Source organism: Macrotis lagotis, chromosome 1 (genome assembly GCF_037893015.1).
Source record: "Macrotis lagotis isolate mMagLag1 chromosome 1, bilby.v1.9.chrom.fasta, whole genome shotgun sequence".
NCBI lineage: Eukaryota > Metazoa > Chordata > Mammalia > Peramelemorphia > Peramelidae > Macrotis > Macrotis lagotis.
This window is the reverse complement of record NC_133658.1, coordinates 782283065-782305434: the sequence shown is the minus strand read 5'-3', so window position 1 is coordinate 782305434 and position 22370 is coordinate 782283065. Positions and strand designations below refer to the sequence as shown.

The window sequence follows — 22370 nt, the reverse complement described above, 5'->3', positions numbered from 1 at the left end:
GATCATAAGAAAGTACTTAAATGGACTGATGAATTAAATTCTCTTGCCCCAAATGAGAGGTTTTTCCTTTTTTTTTTGACTTTATTTATTTTGAATTTTACAATTTCCCTCCAATCTTGCTTCCTTCCCCATCCCCCACAGAAGGCAATCTGTTAGTCTTTACATTGTTTCCATGCTATACATTGATCTAAGTTGAATGTGATAAAAGAGAAATCATATTCTCAAGGAAAAAAATAAAGTATAAGAGATAGCAAAATTACATAATTAGATAATAGTTTTTTTTTAATTAAAGGGAATAGTCTTTGGTCTTTGTTCAAACACCACAATTCTTTCTCTGGATACAGATGGTATTCTCTATTGCAGATATCCCAGAATTGTGCCTAATTGTTACACTGAAAGAATGAGCAAGTCCATTAAAGTTGATCATCATCCCTATGTTGCTGTTAAGGTGTACAGTATTTTTCTGGTTCTGCTCATCTCACTCAGCATCAGTTCATGCAAATCCTTCCAGGCTTCCCTAAATTCCCATCCCTCCTGTTGTTCCATAACATACATATACCACAATTTGTTCAGCCATTCCCCAATTGATGGACATTCACTCAATTTCCAATTCTTTGCCAGCACAAACAGGGTTGCTATGAACATTTTTGTACAAGTGATGTTTTTACCCTTTTTCATGATCTCTTCAGGGTATATAGACCCAGTAGTGGTATCGCTGGATCAAAGGGAATGCACATTTTTGTTGCCCTTTGCACGTAATTCCAAAATGCTCCAAATGAGAGTTTTTTGAGAGAACTGGCAGATATAAATCCTTGTCCATTTTGTGTTATATTTGAAGTACTCTTTATTTTTCCAAAATAGAAAGAGCACAGAAAAAAAGAATAGAACTAGCTGTAAAATTCTAGAATGTACTGTTAAAGTTATTAAGAGGGGAGTAATGATCACATAGAGTGAGAATGACTCCAAGGATAGGTCATTCCAGGTTTACTTCTTTATCTTTTTTGACAGGGTAATTGAATTTTGTAAATCAGGATATTAGAAATAGTTTACTTATGCTTTTTGAAAGCATTTAAGCAGTGTAGAGTAGCAAATGGAGGACCAGCTCTGAAGTCCCTGTTCCTGTCTCTGATATATACCGACATTGTGACTTGAGCATATCATTTAACCTCTCAGAGAAGTTTCTGATCCACTTTGGTAGAGAGAATTTCTTCACCTGGGAGTTCCCTTTACCAGTGAAATCTCATGTCTAGTCCTTTGTTCCCTATTTCTTATTGATATAGAGTTGGAGGTGTCCATTCTAATCTTTTCATTTTAAAGATGAGGAAACAGACTCAGAAAAGTGACTGTTCTTTGGACACATGGGTGATTTTATGCTATTCTTGTCAGAAAGTAGGAGAGATATAGCCTATATAATATGTTCAATGAGATGAATTTTGGGCCTTATTGGCCAAATTTAGTAATCATTAATAATTCATTGTTAGCTTAGTGGGAAGTCCCTAGTAGAATACTTCAGGGTTATGTTTTTGAACCTGTGCCGTTTAGCATTTTTATCAATCACTTGCTTGAATAAAAGCTTAGATGCCATGTTAATCAAATTTACAGATGAAACATACTTGAACTTGTGTATCTTGATTACCACATCTGTTTTTATTTTCCCAATCTTTCTCTTTCTTCACCTCTTTGCTGCATTTGACACTGTTCACTATTGTCTCTTCAGAATTGTTAGGATACAGATGTGATACAACTGTGAAATACTGGTTCTTTTGTTAACCCTTTTCTCACTCTCTTTGATTGTCTTATCACCTGTACTTCACTCCTTTATTGTGGGTTTATCTCCCCAAATCTGTCAGTTCATCAGCCCTGATATAACATAATCATATATATATATATATATATATATATATATATATATATATATATATATATATATATATATATATATATAAATCCTGAGTGTCATTCCTTGTAGGTCATTTCACCAGATGTTTGTGGGTCATTTCAAACTGGAGGTTTCATAGACTTCTCAAACTTAACATGTCCAAAGCAGAACTTGTTTCCTCTCATTTCTGTGCTTCTAAAATATCTCTTTTTCTCAAGTGCATTACTATTCTTCAAGTTATCCAGGTTTGCAAACTTAGTGTTGTCCTTAGCTTCTTGCTGTCTCTCAACTCATATATACATTGAGTCTTTTGTCAAATTTGTCATTTCTAACTCTACAACATCTTTCTCATTTATTCTCTTCTCTCTTTTCACATGGTTAGCACCCTTTGGTAGATCTCATCACTTCTCTCCTGGACCGTTGCAGGGGCCTCCTCCTTGTTCTTTTTAATTTTTCTGCTTTCTTCAGTTCATTCTCTGCATATCTTCCATAAGAAATTTTCTTAACCACAGATCTGACCACATCACTCTACTGCGACTCTCTTGCTGCTTCTCTTATAGTCCTTCATTATATAGCCTCATTACATATTGGTGCCCTTCCTGTGTTCCATGTCCTGTCATACTATCCTTTTTACTTGTCCTTATGGCACGCTACATTCCAACTCCCTGCATTGGCCTAAGTGTTTCCTCTGTGTCTGGAATGTAGTTTTTCACTGTATCTCATAAAATGTTTTACTTTCTTTATGACTCAACTTAAGCACCACCATCTAAAATGTTTTTCCTGAATTTACCTACACCTCCAAACTTCTAATTCCCTCTCTCCCTACATAATTTGGATTGAATGGATTTGAATTTTTTTCTCTAGATACAGATATTCATATGTGTTGTTTTTCTCAATAGAAACAGAATGTAAGCTATTTGAGAGCAGGAACTTTTTTTTTTTGGTCTTTGTATCCCTAATGCCCAGTGTAGTACCTGACACACAGATATTTAATAAATACTTGTTGATGATTGACTGACAAAGCTAGAACAGTATGTTGAATCTAATGAGATAAAATTTGTTGACATATATAGTTTCATATTTTATTCCCTGCCTCCCCATTCCCCCAAGGAATTGAACATAGTTAGCTAGCAGTTTGTTTAGGAAAATCTGGGAGCTTTATTGAAATGCATATTCAATATAAATCATTGTCACATGACAACCAAAAAAAGTGCATGCAATCTTGGACTGTCTTATCAGAAGAATAACGTCCAGGAACAAGTAAGTCATAGTTCTGATGTTCCTTGCCCTTGTCAGACTATATGTAGAGTATTATAATTAGGTCTGAATATAACATTTTTAGAGAAAGACTGAAGGGTGAAGAGTGTCCCAAAGAAGGCAACCAAAATGTTGAAATGTCTCAAATCCATATAGTATGGAGGAGTATGGAAGAGTATAGAGGAAAACAGATTCTTTATATGAAAGATGATGATCAAGTATTTGAAGAACTCCAGTCTGAAAGAGGGATTTACTTTGCCCTTTTTAATTCTAAAGGTTCAAAGAACTTGAAACAACTGATTGAAGGAGCACATTAGTTTTTATATCAACAAATATTTCTATGGAATTAGAAAGGGGGGATTTGACCTTCTTGGTGGAGGTGGTAGGTTTCCCTTCCTAGAAGATCTTCAAATATTCTTATATGGTAACTTGTCCAGTGTGTTCTTAGAATTCTTTTTTTTTGGGGGGGGGGTATGTGTAACCACTGAGACCTTTTCCAAATATGAAATACATTTAACCTGAGAATTGTTCCAAATGTCCTTCTAAGTGAGTAATTTGGAGATTATAAAACCTGAAGAATGCTTGGTGATTGTAGAACAGATTGAGGTTGATGTTTCTAAGTGAAATTCAAGTTAGGGTATCCTGATGAATTGTTCTTTGTACACAGTTGTTTATATGTAAAGAAGCAGTATTCACTTGCCCCCTAGGAGAATACCCTCTTTGGGGTGCTGAATTATTGAGAATTATTCTTTAATTCTTTGGGGTTATTTTTTTAAATTTATTTTTATTAAAGATATTATTTAAGTTTTACATTATTCCCCCCAATCTTACTTCCCTCCCCCCACCCCCCACACAGAAAGCAATCTGTCAGTCTTTACTTTGTTTCCATGTTGTACCTTGATCCAAATTGGGTGTGATGAGAGAGAAATCATATCCTTAAAGAAGAGACAAGATCAGACAATAAGATATCTGTTTTTTCTAAATTAAAGGGACTAGCCCTTGAACTTTGTTCAAACTCCATGGCTCTTTATCTGAATACAGATAGCACTCTCCTTTGCAGACAGCCCAAAATTGTTCCCTATTGTTGCACTGATGGAATGAACTAGTCCTTCAAGGTTGATCATCACTCCCATATTGCTTAGGGTATATGGTGTTTTTTTGGTTCTGCTCATCTCACTCAGCCTCAATTCATGCAAATCCCTCCAGGTTTCCCTGAAATCCCGTCCCTCCTGGTTTCTAATAGAACAATAGTGTTCCATGACATACATATACCACAGTTTGCTAAGCCATTCCCCAATTGAAGGATATTTACTGGATTACTGATTCGTTGCCACCACAAACAGGGCTGCTATAAATATTTTTGTACAAGTAATGTTTTTACCCTTTATCCTCATCTCTTCAGGGTATAGACCCAGTAGTGGTATTGCTGGGTCAAAGGGTATGCACATTTTTGTTACCCTTTGGGCATAGTTCCAAATAGCTCTCCAGAAGTGTTGGATGAGTTCACAGCTCCACCAACAGTGTAATAGTGTCCCAGATTTCCCACATCCCTTCCAACAATGATCATTATCCTTCCTGGTCATACTGGCCAATCTGAGAGGTGTGAGGTGGTACCTCAGAGAAGCTTTAATTTGCATTTCTCTAAAAATTAATGATTTAGAGCATTTTTTCATATGGCCATGGATTGCTTTGATCTCATCTGTAAATTTGACCATTTGTCAATTGGGGAATGGCTTTATGTTTTAAAAATATGTCTCAGTTGTCTGTATATTTTAGGAAGAGTCCTTTGTCAGAATCATTAGTTGTAAAGATAGTTTCCCAATTTATGTTTCTTTTGATCTTGGTTACAGTGGTTTTATCTGTGCAAAAGTTTTTTAATTTAATGTAATCAAAATCATCTAATTGGTTTTTGGTGGTGTTCTCCAACTCTTCCTTAGTCATAAACTGTTCCCCTTTCCATATATCTGACAGGTAAACTAGTCCTTGATCTTCTAATTTGCTTATATTGGATTTTATGTCTAGATCCTGTAACCATTTGGATCTTATCTTGGTAAAGGGTGTGAGGTGTTGGTCTACTCTAAGTTTCTTCCATACTAGCTTCCAATTATCCCAGCAGTTTTTATCAAAAAGGGAGTTTTTAATCCCACTGGCTGGACTCTTTGGGTTTATCAAACAGCAGGTTACTATAATCATCTCCTGTTTTTACACCTAGTCTATTCCACTGGTCCACCACTCTATTTCTTAGCCAATACCAAACAGTTTTGATGACTGATGCTTTATAATATAATTTTAGATCAGGTAGGGCTAAGCCATCTTCTTTTGCACTTTTTTCCCATTAAATCTCTGTAGATTCTTGATGTTTTATTTCTCCATATGAATTTACTTATAATTTTTTCTAACTCATCAAAGTAATTCTTTGGAATTTTGATTGGTAAGGCACTAAACAGATAGTTTAGTTTTGGTAGAATTGTCATTTTTATTATATTAGCTCTACCTGTCCATGAGCAGGTGATATTTGCCCAGTTATTTAAATCTGATTTAATTTGTGTGAGAAGTGTTTTATGATTGTTTTCAAAAAGATTCTGAGTCTGTCTTGGCAAATAGACTCCCAAGTATTTTATATTGTCTGATATTACTTTGAATGGGATTTCTCTTTCTAGCTCTTCCTGCTGTATCTTGCTAGACATATATAGAAAAGTTGAGGATTTATGAAGGTTTATTTTATAACCTGCAACTTTGCTTAAAATTGCTAATTGTTTCCAGTAGTTTTTTGGATGATTTCTTGGGATTCTCTAGGTAGACCATCATGTCATCTGCAAAGAGTGAGAGTTTTGTCTCTTCCTTCCCAATTCTAATTCCTTCAATTTCTTTTTCCTTCTCTAATTGCTGATGTTAACATTTCTAATACAATATTGAATAGTAATGGTGATAATGGGCACCCTTGTTTCACCCCTGATCTTATTGGGAATGCTTCTAGCCTCTCTCCATTGAATATAGTGCTTGTTGATGGTTTTGGATAGATACTGCTAATTATTTTAAGGAACAGTCCATTTATTCCTATACTCTCTATTGTTTGTAGTAGGAATGGATGCTTTATTTTGTCAAAAGCTATTTCAGCATCTATTGATATGATCATATGATTTCTGATAGGTTTGTTGTTAATATAATTAAGTATACTAACAGTTTTCTTAATATTGAACCAACCCTGCATTCCTGGAATAAATCCTACTTGATCATAATGTATTATCCTAGTGATAACTTGTTGTAATTGTTTTGCTAAGATTTTATTTGAGATTTTTGCATCTATATTCATCAAGGAAATAGATCTATAATTTTCTTTCTCTGTTTTAACTCTTCCTGGTTTAGTTAAAAGTACCATATTGGTTTCATAGAAAGAGTTAGGCAGAGTTCCATCTTTCCCCATTTTTGCAAAGAGTTTATATAGAATTGGAACCAGTTGTTCCTTAAATGTTTGGTAGAATTCACTTGTGAATCCATCAGGTCCTGGAGATTTTTCCTTAGGGAGTTCAGTGATGGCTTGTTGAATTTCTTTTTTTCTGAGATAGGGTTGTTTAGGTATTTAATCTCCTCTTCATTTAACCTGGGTAACTTATATTTTTGTAAATATTTATCCTTTTCATTTAGATTACTAGATTTATTGGCATAGAGTTGGGCAAAATAATTTCGAATTATTACTTTAATTTCCTCTCATTGGTGGTGAGTTCACCTTTTTCATTTATGATACTAGCAATTTGGTTTTCTTCTTTCTTTTTTTTAATCAAATTGACCAGAGGTTTATCAATTTTATTGTTTTTTTATAATACCAACTTTCGTTTTTATTTATTCAATAGTTTTTTTTGCTTTTGCTTTTATTAATTTCTCCATTTTTAATATTTCTAATTTGGTGTTTAATTGGGGATTTTTCATTTGTTCTTTCTCTAATTTTTTTAGTTGCATATTTAGTTCATTGATTACCTCTTTCTCCAATTTATTAACATAAGCATTTAAAGCTATAATATATCCCCTGAATGCTGCTTTGAGTGAATCCCATAGGTTTTGGTATGTTGTTTCATTATTATCACTATCTAGAATAAAATGGTTAATTCTAGAATTTGATTTTTGTCCCACTCATTTTTTAAAATGAGGTTATTCGGTTTCCAATATGTTCTGGGTCTATATCTCCTTGGTCCACTATTGCATATGACTTTTATTGCATTGTGATCTGAGAAAGATATATTCACTATTTCTGCCTTTCTGTAGTTGATCATTAGGTTTTTATGTCCTAGTACATGGTCGATTTTAGTATAAGTTCCAACGTATATTCCTTTCTATCCCCGTTCAGTTTCCTCCATATGTCTACCATATCTAATTTTTCTAACAATCTATTTACTTCCTTAACTTCTTTCTTGTTCATTTTATGATTCGATTTATCTAGATCTGATAGCAGGAGGTTGAGGTCTCCCAGTAGTAGAGTTTTTCTGTCTATGTCTTCCTGTAGTTCTTTTATCTTCTTGTCTAAGAATTTGGATGCTGTCCCACTGGGTGCATATATACATATACATATATATGTGTATATATATATATATATATATATATATATATATATATATATACACACACACACACACACACACATATATATTCAGTATTGAAATAACTTTAAAATTTCCTTCCTTATCTCTTTTAATGCTATCTACTTTTGCTGCTGCTTTGTCTGAGATAATGATTGCTACCCCTGCTTTTTTTACTTCAGCTGAAGCAAAATATATTTTGCTCCAACCTTTTACCTTTACTCTATATGTATCTCTCTGCTTCAAATGAGTTTCTTGTAAGCAGTATATTGTAGGATTCTCATTTTTATCCACTCTGCTGTTTGCTTACATTTTAAGGGAGAGTTCATCCCATTCACATTCAAAGTTATGATTACTAATTCTTTATTTCCCTCCCTGCTATCTTCCCTCTGTTTGTATTTTTCTCCCTTCCCCCCCTTTATTCATATTCCCCATTATTTTGTTTCTGAATACCACCCCATTCAGTGTGTTTGTCCTCCTATATCACCCCCTCTCCTTTCTTTCCCCTTTCCCTTTTCCCCTTTCCCCTTCCTTTCCTTTTATTATTTCCCCCTTTTTTGCCCCACTCCCCTTCCCTTTCTCTGTCCCCCCCTCCTCTTTTCCCCCCTTTTAATACTTGAAAGGTTGGATGTTTTATAAGTTAACTGAGTATGTGTAGGTTGAGTTTAAGCCAAGTCTGATGAGAAGAAGATTCAGGTGTTTCTCCTCTGCTCCCTTCTTCCCCTCTATTACCATAGATTTTTTGTACCTCTTAGTGTAATGAGATTTACCCCATTCAATCCCCTCCCTCCACCCATCTCTTTCCTGTCCCCCTTTCTAAGGAGGTAGTGGTTTTGAGATCATTCTGTCTGAGTCATAGAAAATTCTGAGTGTGTCACTTCTAGTTCAGTATATTCTATCTAATAGAGTTAAAATTCTTGAGACTTATTAGAGTCTTTCTCCCAAGTGAGGTTAAAGCCAGTTACATCCCTTTAGATAGCAGTCTCATGGATAGATCATGAATGTCCATCATTTCTGGCTAGTTATATTCTCTCTGTTTGAGTTACAGTTCTCAAGATTTATGAGAATCTTTTCCCCCATGCTGGGATATAGCCAGTTTCAACTTACTGGATAGCAGTTTTTTCCCTTTTACTGCCCCCCCCACTCTTTGTACCTTTTCCTGTGTCTCTTGAACGTCCTGTTTGAAGTCCAGATTTTCTATTTAGCTCTGGTGTTTTCATCAGGAATTTTTGGAATTCTTCCATTTTGTTAAATGCCCATCTATTTCCCTGGAAGAGAAGTTTCAGCTTTGCGGGATAGTAGATTCTTGGCTGCATTCCAAGCTCCCTTGCTCCGCAAAATATCTCATTCCAGTCCCTTTGATCCCTTGCTGTTGATGCAGCCAGGTCCTGTGTGATCCTTACTGTGGCTCCTTGATATTTAAATTGTTTCTTTCTGGCTGCTTGTAGGATTTTCTCTTTTATCTGATAGTTCTGGAATTTGGCTACAACATTCCTTGGTGTTTTCATTTTAGGATCTTTTTCTCTAGGGGATCAATGTATTCTTTCAATAACTACTTTGCCCTCCGATTCCATGATATCAAGGCAGTTTTCCATCACTACATCCTGTAATATTAAGTCCAATCTTTTTGTTTCTCTTCAATGTTTTCAGGAAGTCTTATAATTTTCAGATTGCCCCTCCCATTCTCAATGTCAGTGGTTTTGTTGATGAGGTAGTTTATATTTTCTCCTATTTTTTTTTTTTTTTGATTTTGTTTAACTGACTCTTGCTGTCTCATGGAGTCATTAGTTTCTGCAGACTCCATTTTTTTGGGGGGGGGAGTTTTCTTCATTAACCTTTTGCAACTCCTTTTCCAATTGATCAGTTCTACTTTTGAAAGAGCTTTTCATTTGACCAATTGAGGTTTTGAGAGAATTATTTTCTTTTTGCATTTGCCCAATTGAGGGGCTGAGAGAATTATGTGAACTAATGCAAAATAACATAAGCAGTGAAGAAAACAATATATACAGTGACTAGAAAATGGAAAGGACAACAACAAATAATTGAAATTGAATGTTGTAGAATTTATTGATCAAGCTTGACCTGAAAAAAGAGATATGAGAAGATATTTTCTTTTGTCTTTTGCAGAACGGGGGAGGGGAGAGTCTGTAGGTATCAATGACCTTCACTGGGAAGAAGGGAAGTACATAATGCTATAAATCCAGTTATAGTTTTTTTAAGTCTTGATCAGGATTCTTTGTTTATTCCTTTTTTACTCTGTACTTTATTCTTTTGATTCTGGTATATTTTTTGTTTTGTTTTACAGTATTTTATAAAAATCCATTCCATTTCCTTTAAATTCTTCATCCTCAGTCTTAATTGTAAACCTGCCTTACCTTTGCCTCTTGGCTACAATGAGAATTTGTTTTTACTGTTTCATATTTTTGAGTGGAATTTGTATATTCTATTTACATCCATTTTCTTTTCAGAGTTTCAGAAAGACACTAGTGAAGATGTTTGAAGATAAAGATCTAGACTGCATCTTTTTAGAAACAAATATGAGTATGAACAAACGATATCACATGGTTTATGAGTGTATTCCTCTCCCAAAGGAAGTAGGAGATATGGCTCCCATCTACTTTAAGGTATATGAAAAAAATTCACAAACACTTTCATTTTTTTTCTTATTTAACAACCTACTGGAAGTATAGTTTTTTGAATCCTATTTATCATTTTTTATATGTTCATCTCATTTATTTCTAAATATTTTAGTGATCATTGAATGAGATTCAGTATAATAAGTAATATCCTGAACACTGACACAGGAAGGATCAAATTTTTCACATCAGTCATCTTTTAGCACTAATAGTATTAAATAGTTGTTTTCCAGTTTTATTTTTTATTCCTCATTTACAACTAAGATTTTACTTAAGAATATTCTCAAGTAGAAATTCTGCTCATAACTCTTGAGCACTAATAATTTAACATAGGAGTCAAAGATAACAGGGTACAAACAGTACAAAATTATTGTAGGATGAATTGTTGTAGTAATTTCTAGTACATAGACATTCATGGTGATTCTGGACAAAAGAAATTATATCTTTAGACTTTGGTATACATTTCTGGACCACAGTAAAATGATGATGGTTATTAGCTCATTAAGTTGTCACTATTAAATTTCAAAACCTTTTAAAAAAATACCCATCTGTTTTATTTTTCTGCATTTGGTGCCATACTGAATGTTTAGAACTTCCAGTGACCTTCCATTCTGAATCAGTTGTCCAAACCTCAAATAATATCTGAAGTTTTAACATAATATATAAGTGTGTTTTGTAAATTGATGAAAAGAATAGAATTGAGTAGAATGAAGTCTTTTCAGACAACATAGGATCGAGATTCATTTAGACAGTATGAGATTTGAAATTCATTAGTTTCTAATAAAGTTAATTTTTATACCATGGAATAGGTCAACAGAAGGGGGAGTTTAAAAAAGGTCAGCCTTTTTACTGAAAATTGTGGGGTTTTAAAAATCCAAGTATTCTTTTGTTTTATAATATTAAGCTATTAGAAAAGAAATGGTGACATAACATCATAATATCATCTCTGCCAGGGCCCTGGGGTTTTTGGAAGGCTAATAAAAATGTTTTACTTAATATTCAACTTTCAACAAACAAGAAAAGCAGAAATTTATTTTGTTAAGTATATTGTATCAAGTGATATCATATAAGCATTATTTTCTCTTCTTTTGGGGTTTCTGTGGTGATTCATTAGGCATCCCTGACTTTTATAATCAATTACCTCTTTGATCCAGGGCCTAACATAGTACGTGATGAATCAGTTATGTTGCCCGATATAATTTCTTAATAGAATTATTTGCTATTCCCTCCTCACCACAAAATCATTTATTTGATTATTATAAAGTTACTTGTTTTTTATGAAATGTTTGTATTTCACAAAAACATAAAAATGTTAGAGCTTGAAATGACCCAGAATTATTCTACTATGACTTCCCTTGTAGTAGAAAGTGGGAAACTGAGTTCTAGATATTGACTGTCTTGGGATCAAAAACAATCAGTTGCACAGCCAGCACTCAAATTTATACCTTGAAGACTTTTTCCATTATGTTGAAGAACTTTTAGAACATGTTTTAAGTACATGCTCTTGAAATAGGGAACTATAGTAATTTGATAAAATTACATGATACTATTTGAATCTTCATTAAGAGCAAAGTTTTAGAAATTTCCTTGGGCAGCTAGGTGGTGCAGTGGATAAAGCACTGGTCCTGGAGTCAGGAGTACCTGGGTTCAAATCCAGTCTCAGACACTTAATAATTACCTAGCTGTGTGGCCTTGGGCAAACCACTTAAGCCCATTTGCCTTGCAAAAACCTAAAAAAAAAAAAAATTCCTCAAAGGTCATTTAGTCCTACACCCTTATTTTATAGATGAAGAAACTGAATCCTGAAATGTTAAGTAACTTACATAAGCCATACAAGTAGGAAGAAATAGAATTAATATGTGAAAATATTTAATATCCTTTGACTCCAAAACTAATGCTCTTTTTTTTTCATTGCCCCTTGCTACCTCATGTTGAAATTTCATATTGAGATATTTCCAGTTTTAATAGGGATATAGCTTCAGAATGGGAATGGAATAATTTAATTTTGTCATGTTCTCTTTCTGTCAGATATTTTATTGCATCAAGTGGTTTATAATCTTGTTGATACAGAAAGAATTGTCAGATTTCCATTCCTGAATATATTCTGTTTTTATATCTCCCCCTTTAATTTTCTCTTTATTAAATAAATAGAAATAGTTATGTGTCAAAGGTTTGTAAGTTTATTTTTCAAATATTTGTAAAATGAGCAACTGACTTAACTAAAGATTCATATGTATAAATTTTTTTAAACACAATTGAAAATAAAAATGAACTTTTATGTTTAACATTAAATTAAAAATTCTTAATGAAAATTATATAATTAAAAGTTGGGCTAGTGTTAAAATAACTTAACATGTTAATATAATGCACTAAATTCTGATTGAACACAAAATACTTTCAAATAACTAAATTAAGTCTTATGGATTCAAAACAGTAATTGGCACTATTTCATTTTAAACTATCTTATATTATTTCTATATCATGTACTCAAATTTCAAAATATTTTTCTTAGAAAGCTATAATGGAATCTGATGAAGAGTGGTCCATGAACAAGAAATTAATTGATTTGTCTTCAAGAGATATCCGAAAATCTGTAAGTATCTGCCTTACTTCTTTAATAGTAATTTCTAGATATTATGAACATCCATTATAATGTTGAAAGCATTATAATTCTTCATTTATAATGTTGGGGAAACCTAACTCACTGCTGCACCTATGCCTAGGATCTAGAATCAGTTTATACATATAAAATATCATCAATGAATAAGTTAAATGCCCATTCTCAGATGAAAGGAATTTTAGAGGTCATCTAATCCTAACCACTTATTTTTATAGAAGAAGAAACTGACAAATGAGTTGCCTTCAGTCACATATCCAGGAAGTAATAGAACTGGCATCAATATTTAGTTTTTCTCATTCTACATCAAGTATTCTCTCCATTGTGTTTCAGATCTGGATTGACTTTTTGCCTTTGGCAATATCTCTTAATAAATTAAAATGAAAATGTTTATTGATGCATGGAGCTTTTTAAAGAACATTCATTTTCTAATAGAGGCAGCTAGGTGGCACAGACCCTGGTGGCAGGAGTACAGAACCTGAACCTCAAATCCAACCTCAGAAATTTATTAGTTTTGTGACCCTGAGCAAGTTACTTTAACCCCAATTGCCTCAACAATAACATCGAAAAAGACTTAAGTCATTTTCAAATATACTCTCCCGATCCAATAACTATAAGAGATAATTTTCTCCCTACCCACAGGATATAACAGATAATTTTATGAAGTTTATGAAGAAAACCCATATAAACCATATCCAGCTGAATATCTGATATTCCATACCTGTAGTATCCATCTAATTGCATTTTTTTCATCTCTCCAAGCTTGACCTTTTTAATTAAACATAGGTTTCATTTTATTCTTTTTTTCCACTTACATTGCTTTTATTGAGTTTGTTATTTTCCTGGTTCTCTTTCTTTTATTACATATCAGTTTATTTAAGTCTTTACATTTTTCTCTGTATTTATTATGCTTATAGCTACAATAATATTTCATTACTTTTCATTATTTCATATTTAGTTTGATTAGCTCTTCCCTAATTGATAGGCACTCAGTATGTTTCTAGATTTTTATTTCTACAAAAGTTGCTACTATTATTTAAAATTTTTTTTATTTATTTAAGGCAATGGGGTTAAGTGACTTGCCCAAGGTCATTCAGCTAGGCAATTATTAAGTGTCTGAGGTCCAGTTTGAACTCAGTTCTTTCTGACTCTAGGGCTGGTGCTTTATCCACTGCACCACCTAACTGCCCCCTACTATTAGTATTTTGATATATCTGGACCCTTTTTTTTCCCTGTCTTTGATTACTGACTACCTGATCTATGCTCAACAGTGAGAGCAATGAATATTTTTTACCACTTTTTTCTCCTCACATACTTGTAAGTCCAGAATGGTTGGGATCAGTTCTCCACCAACCTCAGGTATTAGTATGGCTATCTTTCAGCAGCCCCTTCAACATTAATTATTTCCATCTTTTGTGAATCTTCCTTATTTGTTGGGTTTGTAATGAAGCCTCAGAGTTGTTTTAATGTATATATTCCTTAATAGCGATTTGGCACACTCTTTTACATAGCTGTTAATAATTTGTAATTCTTTTTTTGAGAGCTGCTTATTCATCTCTTTTGAACAGTATCTCCTTATTCTTGCATTTTTTTATAAATTCCATATATTTTGCATATTGGATCTAAAAAGTAAATGACCTCTTAAGTTTTGGTGAGCTGTCACTTGTAGAAGTTGTGTGGTTGGCATAAGAGTGAGAGAGTCAGCTTCTGAAACAAGTTCCTTTCAAGTTCCACTTCTGATGTATACTGCCTGTTTGACCCTAAATATACCTTAACTTTTTTAGTGTAGGATGTCAGACAGTTGCTTTTCTGCATTGGTAGAGAATGTTCCCTCTACCAATAAAACAACAGATCTGAACCAAAAGAAAAATGACTATTTGGATTGTATTATGATACATTTACAAGATATTTGTTTAAAGTTTTGTTTTCTGGGGCAATGGGCTTTAAATATGGGAAGGAAAGGAAAGGCTAAATTGTAAAACAAAACACAAAATACCATTGTTAGCTCATGTCTGTACAGAAGGTAGATTGAATTTAGCCAAGTGGTTAGCACAGTGCCTGGCACATGGTAATTACTTAACTTATTGAGTGACCAACTGACCCTTGGGCCTTAGTTTGCTAACCACCACTTTATAAATCAATTTATTCATCATCTACTCTACAGAACTATACTTGATGCTGGCTTTATATGGCAGTTCTTTATTTAAAAATACCTTGTAAATGTAATACTATGAATGGGTGGAGCTTCCTTATTCTTCCCAATCAAGTCAACAAAAGTATTTATTTTTAGTTTTGAAATTTTTATATTTAATTTAAAAAAAAATTTTTTTTCACCCAGTAACATGCACAAGGAAGTTTCAACATTTATTTCCAAAACTTTGAGTTTCAAATTCCCTCCCTTCTTCCTACCCCACACCTCCATTTAGAAAGTGTAGGTTAAAAATATGTAGCCATGGGGTGGCTAGGTGGTGTAGTAGATAAAGTGCTGGCCTTGGAGTCAGGAGTACCTGGGTTCAAATCCAGTCTCAGACACTTAATAATTACCTAGCTGTGTGGCCTTGGGCAAGCCACTTAACCCCACTTGAGCCTCACAAAAACCTAAAAAATAAAAAAATAAAAAAAAATGCAGCAATGAAACACATTGCTATAATAGTCATGTTGTAAAAGTAAACATAATCGGGGCAACTAGGTGGTACAGTGGATAGAGCACTGGCCCTGGAGTCAGGAAGACCTGAGTTCAAAGCCAGCCTCAGACACTTATAATTATCTAACTGTGATCTTGGATAAGTCACTTAACCACATTGCTTTGCCAAAAAAAAAAAAAGTAAACATAATCCCCCTCCCCATAAAGAAAGTGAAATCTTGAGAAAAGTAAAGTGAAGGGAAAAAAAATGTGCTTCAGTCTATATTCAGACTCCATCTTCTCTTTCTTTGGGATGGAGAGCATATTTTATCATATATCCATCAAAGAAATTGTTTCAATAATTTTTCCCATAGTTGCTATTACTAGCTGTATTTTCCTCCATCTTATTTTTCCCACTCTCATTTATTCTATTTTCCCTCTCCTTTCCATCTGTCCCTCCTCTTATTGTATCTGACTACCCTCACTCACGATTTTTCCTCCCTTCCATCACTAACAACCCTCCCCCACATTCCCTTTTTCCCATTCCTTTCCTCTCCTATTTTCCTTTAAAGTGTAAGGTAGTGTATGTGGACTCATTTGAGAGTATATGTTAATTCCTCTCTGAGCCATTTCCAATGAGAGTAAAGGATCTCTCACCTTCCCCATTCTATTACAAAAGCTTTGCCTTGTCTCTTTTATGTGAAATAACATCCCTTTCTTCCAGTACATTCCTTTCTTGCCCATTAACTCTCTGTCTTTTTAATTTACTATACCTTCAATTTCAACTCCTTTCTGTGCCTTTTCTATATCTGCTCCTTCTGACTGTCCTAATGAATTGAGAAGATTCATATGTCTTTGGCAGGATCATTCCCATGCAGCAGTACACAGTTCAACATCATCAAATCCCTCATAATTAATCTTTCCCATTCAACCTCTTTCTGCTTTACCTGAATCCTGTACTTGAAGATCAAACTTTCTGTTCAGCTCTGTTCAGTTCTTTTCTATTCATCAGGAAAGTATGAAAGTCCCCTATTTCATTGAATGTCCATCTTTTCCTATGAAAGAGGATGTTCAGTTTGCTGGGTATTTGATTCTTGGTTGTAATCCAAGCTCCTCTGCCTTCTGGAATATCATATTCCAAACCCTACAAGCTCTTAATGTAGATCCTTGTGTAATCCTGACCGTAGCTTTACAATATTTGAATTATTTCTTTCTGTCTGCTTATAATATTTTCTCCTTGACTTGGGAGCTCTGAAATTTGGCTATAATATTCCTGGCACTTTTCATTTTTTGGGATCTCTTTCAGGGGGTAGATTCCCTCAATTTCTATTTTAACCTCTTCTAAGCTATCATGGCAGTTTTCCTGGAGAATTTCTTAAAAATTGATGTGTAGGCTCTTTTCCTGTTCATGGATTTCAGATAGTTCATTAATTTTTTATTTTTATTTATTTATTTTTTAAATTTAAGGCACTGAGGTTAAATGACTTGCCCAAGGTCACACAGCTGGGCAATTATTAAGTGTCTGAGGCTGAATTTGAACTCAGGTCTTCCTGACTCTAGGACTATCCACTGTGCCACCTAACTGCCCCCTAGTTCATTAATTTTTAAATTATCTCTCCTGGATCTGTTTTACAGGTTAGTTGTTTTTCCATTGAGATATTTTACATTTTCTTTTAGTTTTTCATTTTTTTTGGTTTTGTTTTATTGTTACTTAATTTCTCACAAAGTCAACAGCTTCACTTAGCTTCATTCTACATTTAAAAGAATTATTTTCTTCAGAGAACTTTTTTGTCTTTTTTTTTCCATTTGGTCAGAACTATTTTTTAAGGTATTCTTCTCTTCATTGGCCTTTTGGATTGCCTTTTCCATTTGAATCTTTTTTGAAGATGACTTGAGACAATTCATATTTTTCTTGGAAGCTTTTAATACAAGAAGCTTTGACTTTGTTATTTTCTGAGTATATGTTTTGATCCTCCATGGGTCTGTGGTCAGATTCTTTTTCTTCTGTAGTTTGCTCATTTCCCCAACTCTGTTAAGGCTGGGCTCTGCTTCCAGGGTGGAGGATGATCTGTCTCAAGATTCTGGGGGGGAGTTGAAATTGTTTTCAGAGACACCCCCCCCCCAGGGACCCCAATTCCTCCAAGGTCTTATGAGAGTCTCTGACTGCTCCCCTGGTCTGTGGATAACCACAAGAAGTCCTTCTGCCCTGGAACCGTGAAAAACATCCCTGCACTGTTTTTTGCAGTAAGCTCTGTTGTGTTCTGCTTCTTTTCCTGAGACTGGGGTGTCCTAGACTGCAACCTAGATCTCAAGGTGGGCAAAGCAATAGTGCTGCCTTGGGGATGGCAGAGAAATCTCTGTCATCTCCTCCTTCTCCTGTCTGTGACCTGAGTGTTCTGGAAACAGATGCCAAGTGACTCCCTGCCAATGGCTCCCTAGGTCTGCTTGTTTCCTGGGACTGGGTCTGTGCTGAGACCTGTGCTAGACTGGGCTCTCCTCACTCTGGGGCAGAGTTTTCTGCTGATCTTCCCAGTTGTGCTTGGCAATCCCTGAGTTGAGAGGTCTGTGAACTGTCCCTTCTGCCACAGACCCAGGGACCCTCAGGGACCCAGATGCCCTGGGGGTTATTCTTGGATGACTGGAGCTGGCTTTGAACCTTTTCTAACCCCTATTACAGACCTTTCTAGCAGCAGATCTTTCAAGTTGTCTTGGACTGGAAAATTGTTTCACTCAGTAGTCTTATGGGTTCTGCCATTCTAGAATTTGCTAATCTAGAATCATTATTTAAAGCTATTTAGAGAGGCCTGGGAGAGAACTTGGGGAAATTCCTACCTTTACCATCTCGACTCCACTGTTAGTAAGCATTTATTAAGTATGTAATCTGTGCCAGATACAAAGAAAGGCAAAAGACAATCATTGTCCTAGAGGAGATAATAATTTTTTACAAAAGACGACATCTGAGCAAATATATACACATAGGTTTTATATACATCAGCTAATAGTAGAAGGCCTTAGAATTAAGAGGAATTGGTTAAGGCTTCCTCTAGAAGGTAGGGTTTTAGCTGGGGCTTGAAGACTGTCAGAGAAGTCAGAAAGTAGAGATGAACAGGAATTTACCCAGAGAAAATGGAGAACTGCCAGAGAAAATGCTTGCAATTGAAAATATATTCAAGGAACACAGAGTATTTAGTGAGGTGTAAGGTATAAGAAAAAAATAGGAGCGGCTAGGTGTCGTAGTGGATAAAGCACCGGCCTTGGAGTCAGGAGTACCTGGGTTCAAATCAGGTCTCAGACACTTAATAATTACCTAGCTGCGTTGGCCTTGGGCAAGCCACTTAACCCCATTTGCCTTGCAAAAATCTAAAAAAAAAAATAGAAAGGTAGGAGGAGTCTAGATTATGATGGGCTTTTAATGCCAGTTAGGGAGTTTTGTGCTTGATTCTGGAAGTGCTAGGTAGTTACTGGAGTTTATTTAAGCGTGGGAAAGCGATAGTCAGACTTGCACTTGAAGAATGGACTGAATTGGAGAGACTTGACTCAGGCAAACCCCTCAGTAGGGATTTGTCTGCACTCTTATAATAGTGTAGATGGGTGGTCCTAATGGCCCACAGCAGAATGAGAAGAGAAAAGGTGGTGGTGGGGGGTTGAGAGATGGTTGCAAAGGTAAAATCAAGATAATTCATTAGGAGGGGAAGGGGTAATAAGAATGAGGGAATCTAGGATGGTACCTAGGTTGTTAAACTAGTAAATTGGTGCCCTTGACAGTAACAGAGAAGTTTGGAAGGAGGGAAGATTTGTGAGGAAAAATAATGAGATCAATTTTAGACATTTTGAATTTAATATACCTATATATCAGTTCAGTAGAGAGAGACTAGGGCCCAATAAGGGAAATTTGAGAATTATCAGCAGAGAGAGTTGAAGAGATCATCGAGTGAAATAGGAATGAAACCCTGCAAGCCATACACATGTTAAATTAGAAAACTACAAATTAACATTTTCTGTATTTTCCTGTATTTTTATTTATTTTGTTAAATATTTCCCAATTACTTTTTTTTTAATTTTTGCAAGGCAATGGGGTTAAGTGGCTTGCCCAAGGCCACACAGCTAGGTAATTAGTAAATGCCTGAGGTCAGATTTGAACCCAGGTACACCTGACTCCAAGGCTGGTGCTCTATTCACTGTGCCACCTAGCCCCCCCCCCATTATATTTTAGCCTAGTTCACCAGTACTCTGAGGGTTGAGGATTTGACACCTGGGGGTCACCTCCCTAATATTGCTACTAGAACTCGTTCCATAAGAATCTTATTCTCTGTTCCTTTTTCCTAGTGGAACCTGTTATAATGATTGGCTTCTCATCTCTGTGTCTGTATTGGAGGTATATACATTTCTAACCTTTACACTTGAACTTAGACCTTAATTTCCTATGTGTTAAAAGCTAACTAGGTTGAATATACTCTATACTGTGAACCAGTTAGGTTTTTTGAGTTGATATCATCCTATGTGATAATTTTTCTATGGAAAAACATTCTAAGTTCTAAACAGCTGACCTTCCTAAATAGAGCATTGCTTTTTAGATAAGTAAGCATTAATTATTTTGCCATATACTTTCTCCAAAAGAATCAAATGCATAGAACTGCTAATAAATTTTTTTCAAAAAAAAATCTGTTGTTACTGAAATGTTTTTTCTTGAACATCTTCCATGATAAAAATGAATTTATTGTTCCTCAATAGAGAAAAATAAGAATCTGTCACAGACTTTTGTTGTTATTGGTAATTGGTAACAAATTCCAGAGAGGGCTGTGTAAGTAGTAGCAAATATTTAAAGGGATATTTTAAAGTAAATTTTTGTCATTCTTATAATAGCATTGCTTTGTTATAGTATAACTTTATGGGAAAATGAGGCAATCAGTACTTATTTTTAAGTACTAGGTACATGCTGATATTAAGGAGACATTCAGGTTATATACTTTTGGCTTAATCAGTACTTCAGAAAATCTCTGATTTCATCATTTGGAAACTCCTTCCTCTAACACAAATCACAACTCCTTTATACCTCATTGTTTCTATGTCTTGACATGGTCAAAAAATAAAATTATCTGGAGCCAACATTTTGATGATAAAGACTCAGTCAAAATAGATAAAAAATTTCTTTTTAATTAAAAAATGTCTTTGCTTTAAGAATGTTAAAAAATTGAATTTAAAAAACTTTTTATTGACGATAACAGTTGTCTTTACCATGATATCCTATGTCTTATGTGGGTATACTTTGGGAGAAGTACTAGGTAGGGAACTGAATTAGGTGATCTTTTAAAGTCCTCCATCTTTTGAATTTTTTTATATCTGTAGATGAAATCATGAAAACTTGAATGTGAGAATAATTTTAAATGAGTGCAATGTTTAGGTTAACAAAATCCCATTGTTTTTCTAAACGATTAAAGTGTATCTGAGCATGAATGGTTACACACTTGACTTACTCTGACATTACTTTGCCTTCTGTCCACTCAGTGCTGGACAAGAAACTTATTTATGTTTCTTGCTAAAGCTCTCAGTCCCTCCTGCTTCCAAAGGGTATTGTGTCTGCTTCATTGGTTATGTAATCTGCTGATGATAAAATTTATGTTTTCTCACTGGGTAGATTCTTGATCTGTTATAATTTTTAAGATTTAGGAATCATTCATGTTAATTATGGCATAATCTATAAACTTAATAATTTCTTATTCTTTTTATATTTTTCTTTCATGACTTGCATCCTTATCTTTGGTCTTTTGCTCTTATTTCCTTCAGTGTAAATGGAAGCAAGAATAGTAACGTAGGTCATTGACTTTATTGTTCATTTTCAGGTATCAGAACACAATACGTAATGATATCAAGATAATCCAGTGATTATTCACTGCCTCAAAACCTGCATTTTAATAAGTGATTTTAAAAATCCAGGGAGTAATTCTTTAGGGGAGATTTAGATTTAGGAAATCAACACAAATTAATAGCTTCAGAAAGTCAGCATAGGATTGTTGAAATGGTGGGAAGCTATATGATATATTATAAATAGTCAATTCATGATCATTAATGCAGATACTCCTCTAATAATGCAGCCCACCATCCATTCATACCACCTTATCCTCTGTGTTTTTTGTCCCTGTCATCCTATAAATCCTCCCTAAAACATATACCCAGAAACTGGAAGGGTCTTTTTTTTGCATATTTTAATATTTCATGGTATCAGTTCAGCTTTCAGAATGTCAGCCTATTATTCCTTTCTCTTATTACATGACTAGCTCCATTCTTTTCTGATTATAAACTTCTTAGTTCATATATTTAATGCTGCTTCTGATGCATAAATCATCATTATTAATTTTCTTTAGCCTAATTATATTTATCATCTGTCTTTCTGTTATTCAGTTTGCTTGCAATTTTGATTCTTCAGAGATTGAGGAGTTTTGTGATTTGCAGCTATATAGCATTACCAGAAGGATATTGATGTGAGGGAGAATTAAAAAATGGTGAACACTACAGGATCTTAGAAAGCACTATATAATTTTCCAGTTGGAATTGAGTTTACTCTCTTCTTTTCATTTAATTTTGGACCTAACTTGAATCCTGACTTCTGTCACTGCTTACTGATTTGAGAGAATTACTTAGCGCGTTGAGACTTAAGTTTCCTCAACAATGAAGTAATGAGGAATGGGTGAACTAGGAGATCTGTAGGATGTCTTCCAGCTCTAAATTCATGATCCTATGACTCTAGTTTATTCATTTTGACTATAATATGAATGTAATTTTTTAATCT

General features: G+C 34.4%; 1 protein-coding gene across 4 annotated transcripts in view; it reads left to right on the top strand.

Moving 5' to 3' along the window:
* The window catches only part of CWF19L2 (CWF19 like cell cycle control factor 2), a 167352-nt gene that overhangs the window by 134006 nt on the left and 10976 nt on the right, over positions 1–22370 (top strand). For all 4 annotated transcript variants that reach the window (XM_074216603.1, XM_074216602.1, XM_074216600.1 and 1 more), the window contains 2 exons: positions 10176–10331; positions 12856–12936. In XM_074216603.1, the coding sequence (XP_074072704.1) occupies positions 10176–10331; positions 12856–12936 (237 nt within the window). The remainder of the gene's footprint in view (positions 1–10175; positions 10332–12855; positions 12937–22370) is intronic.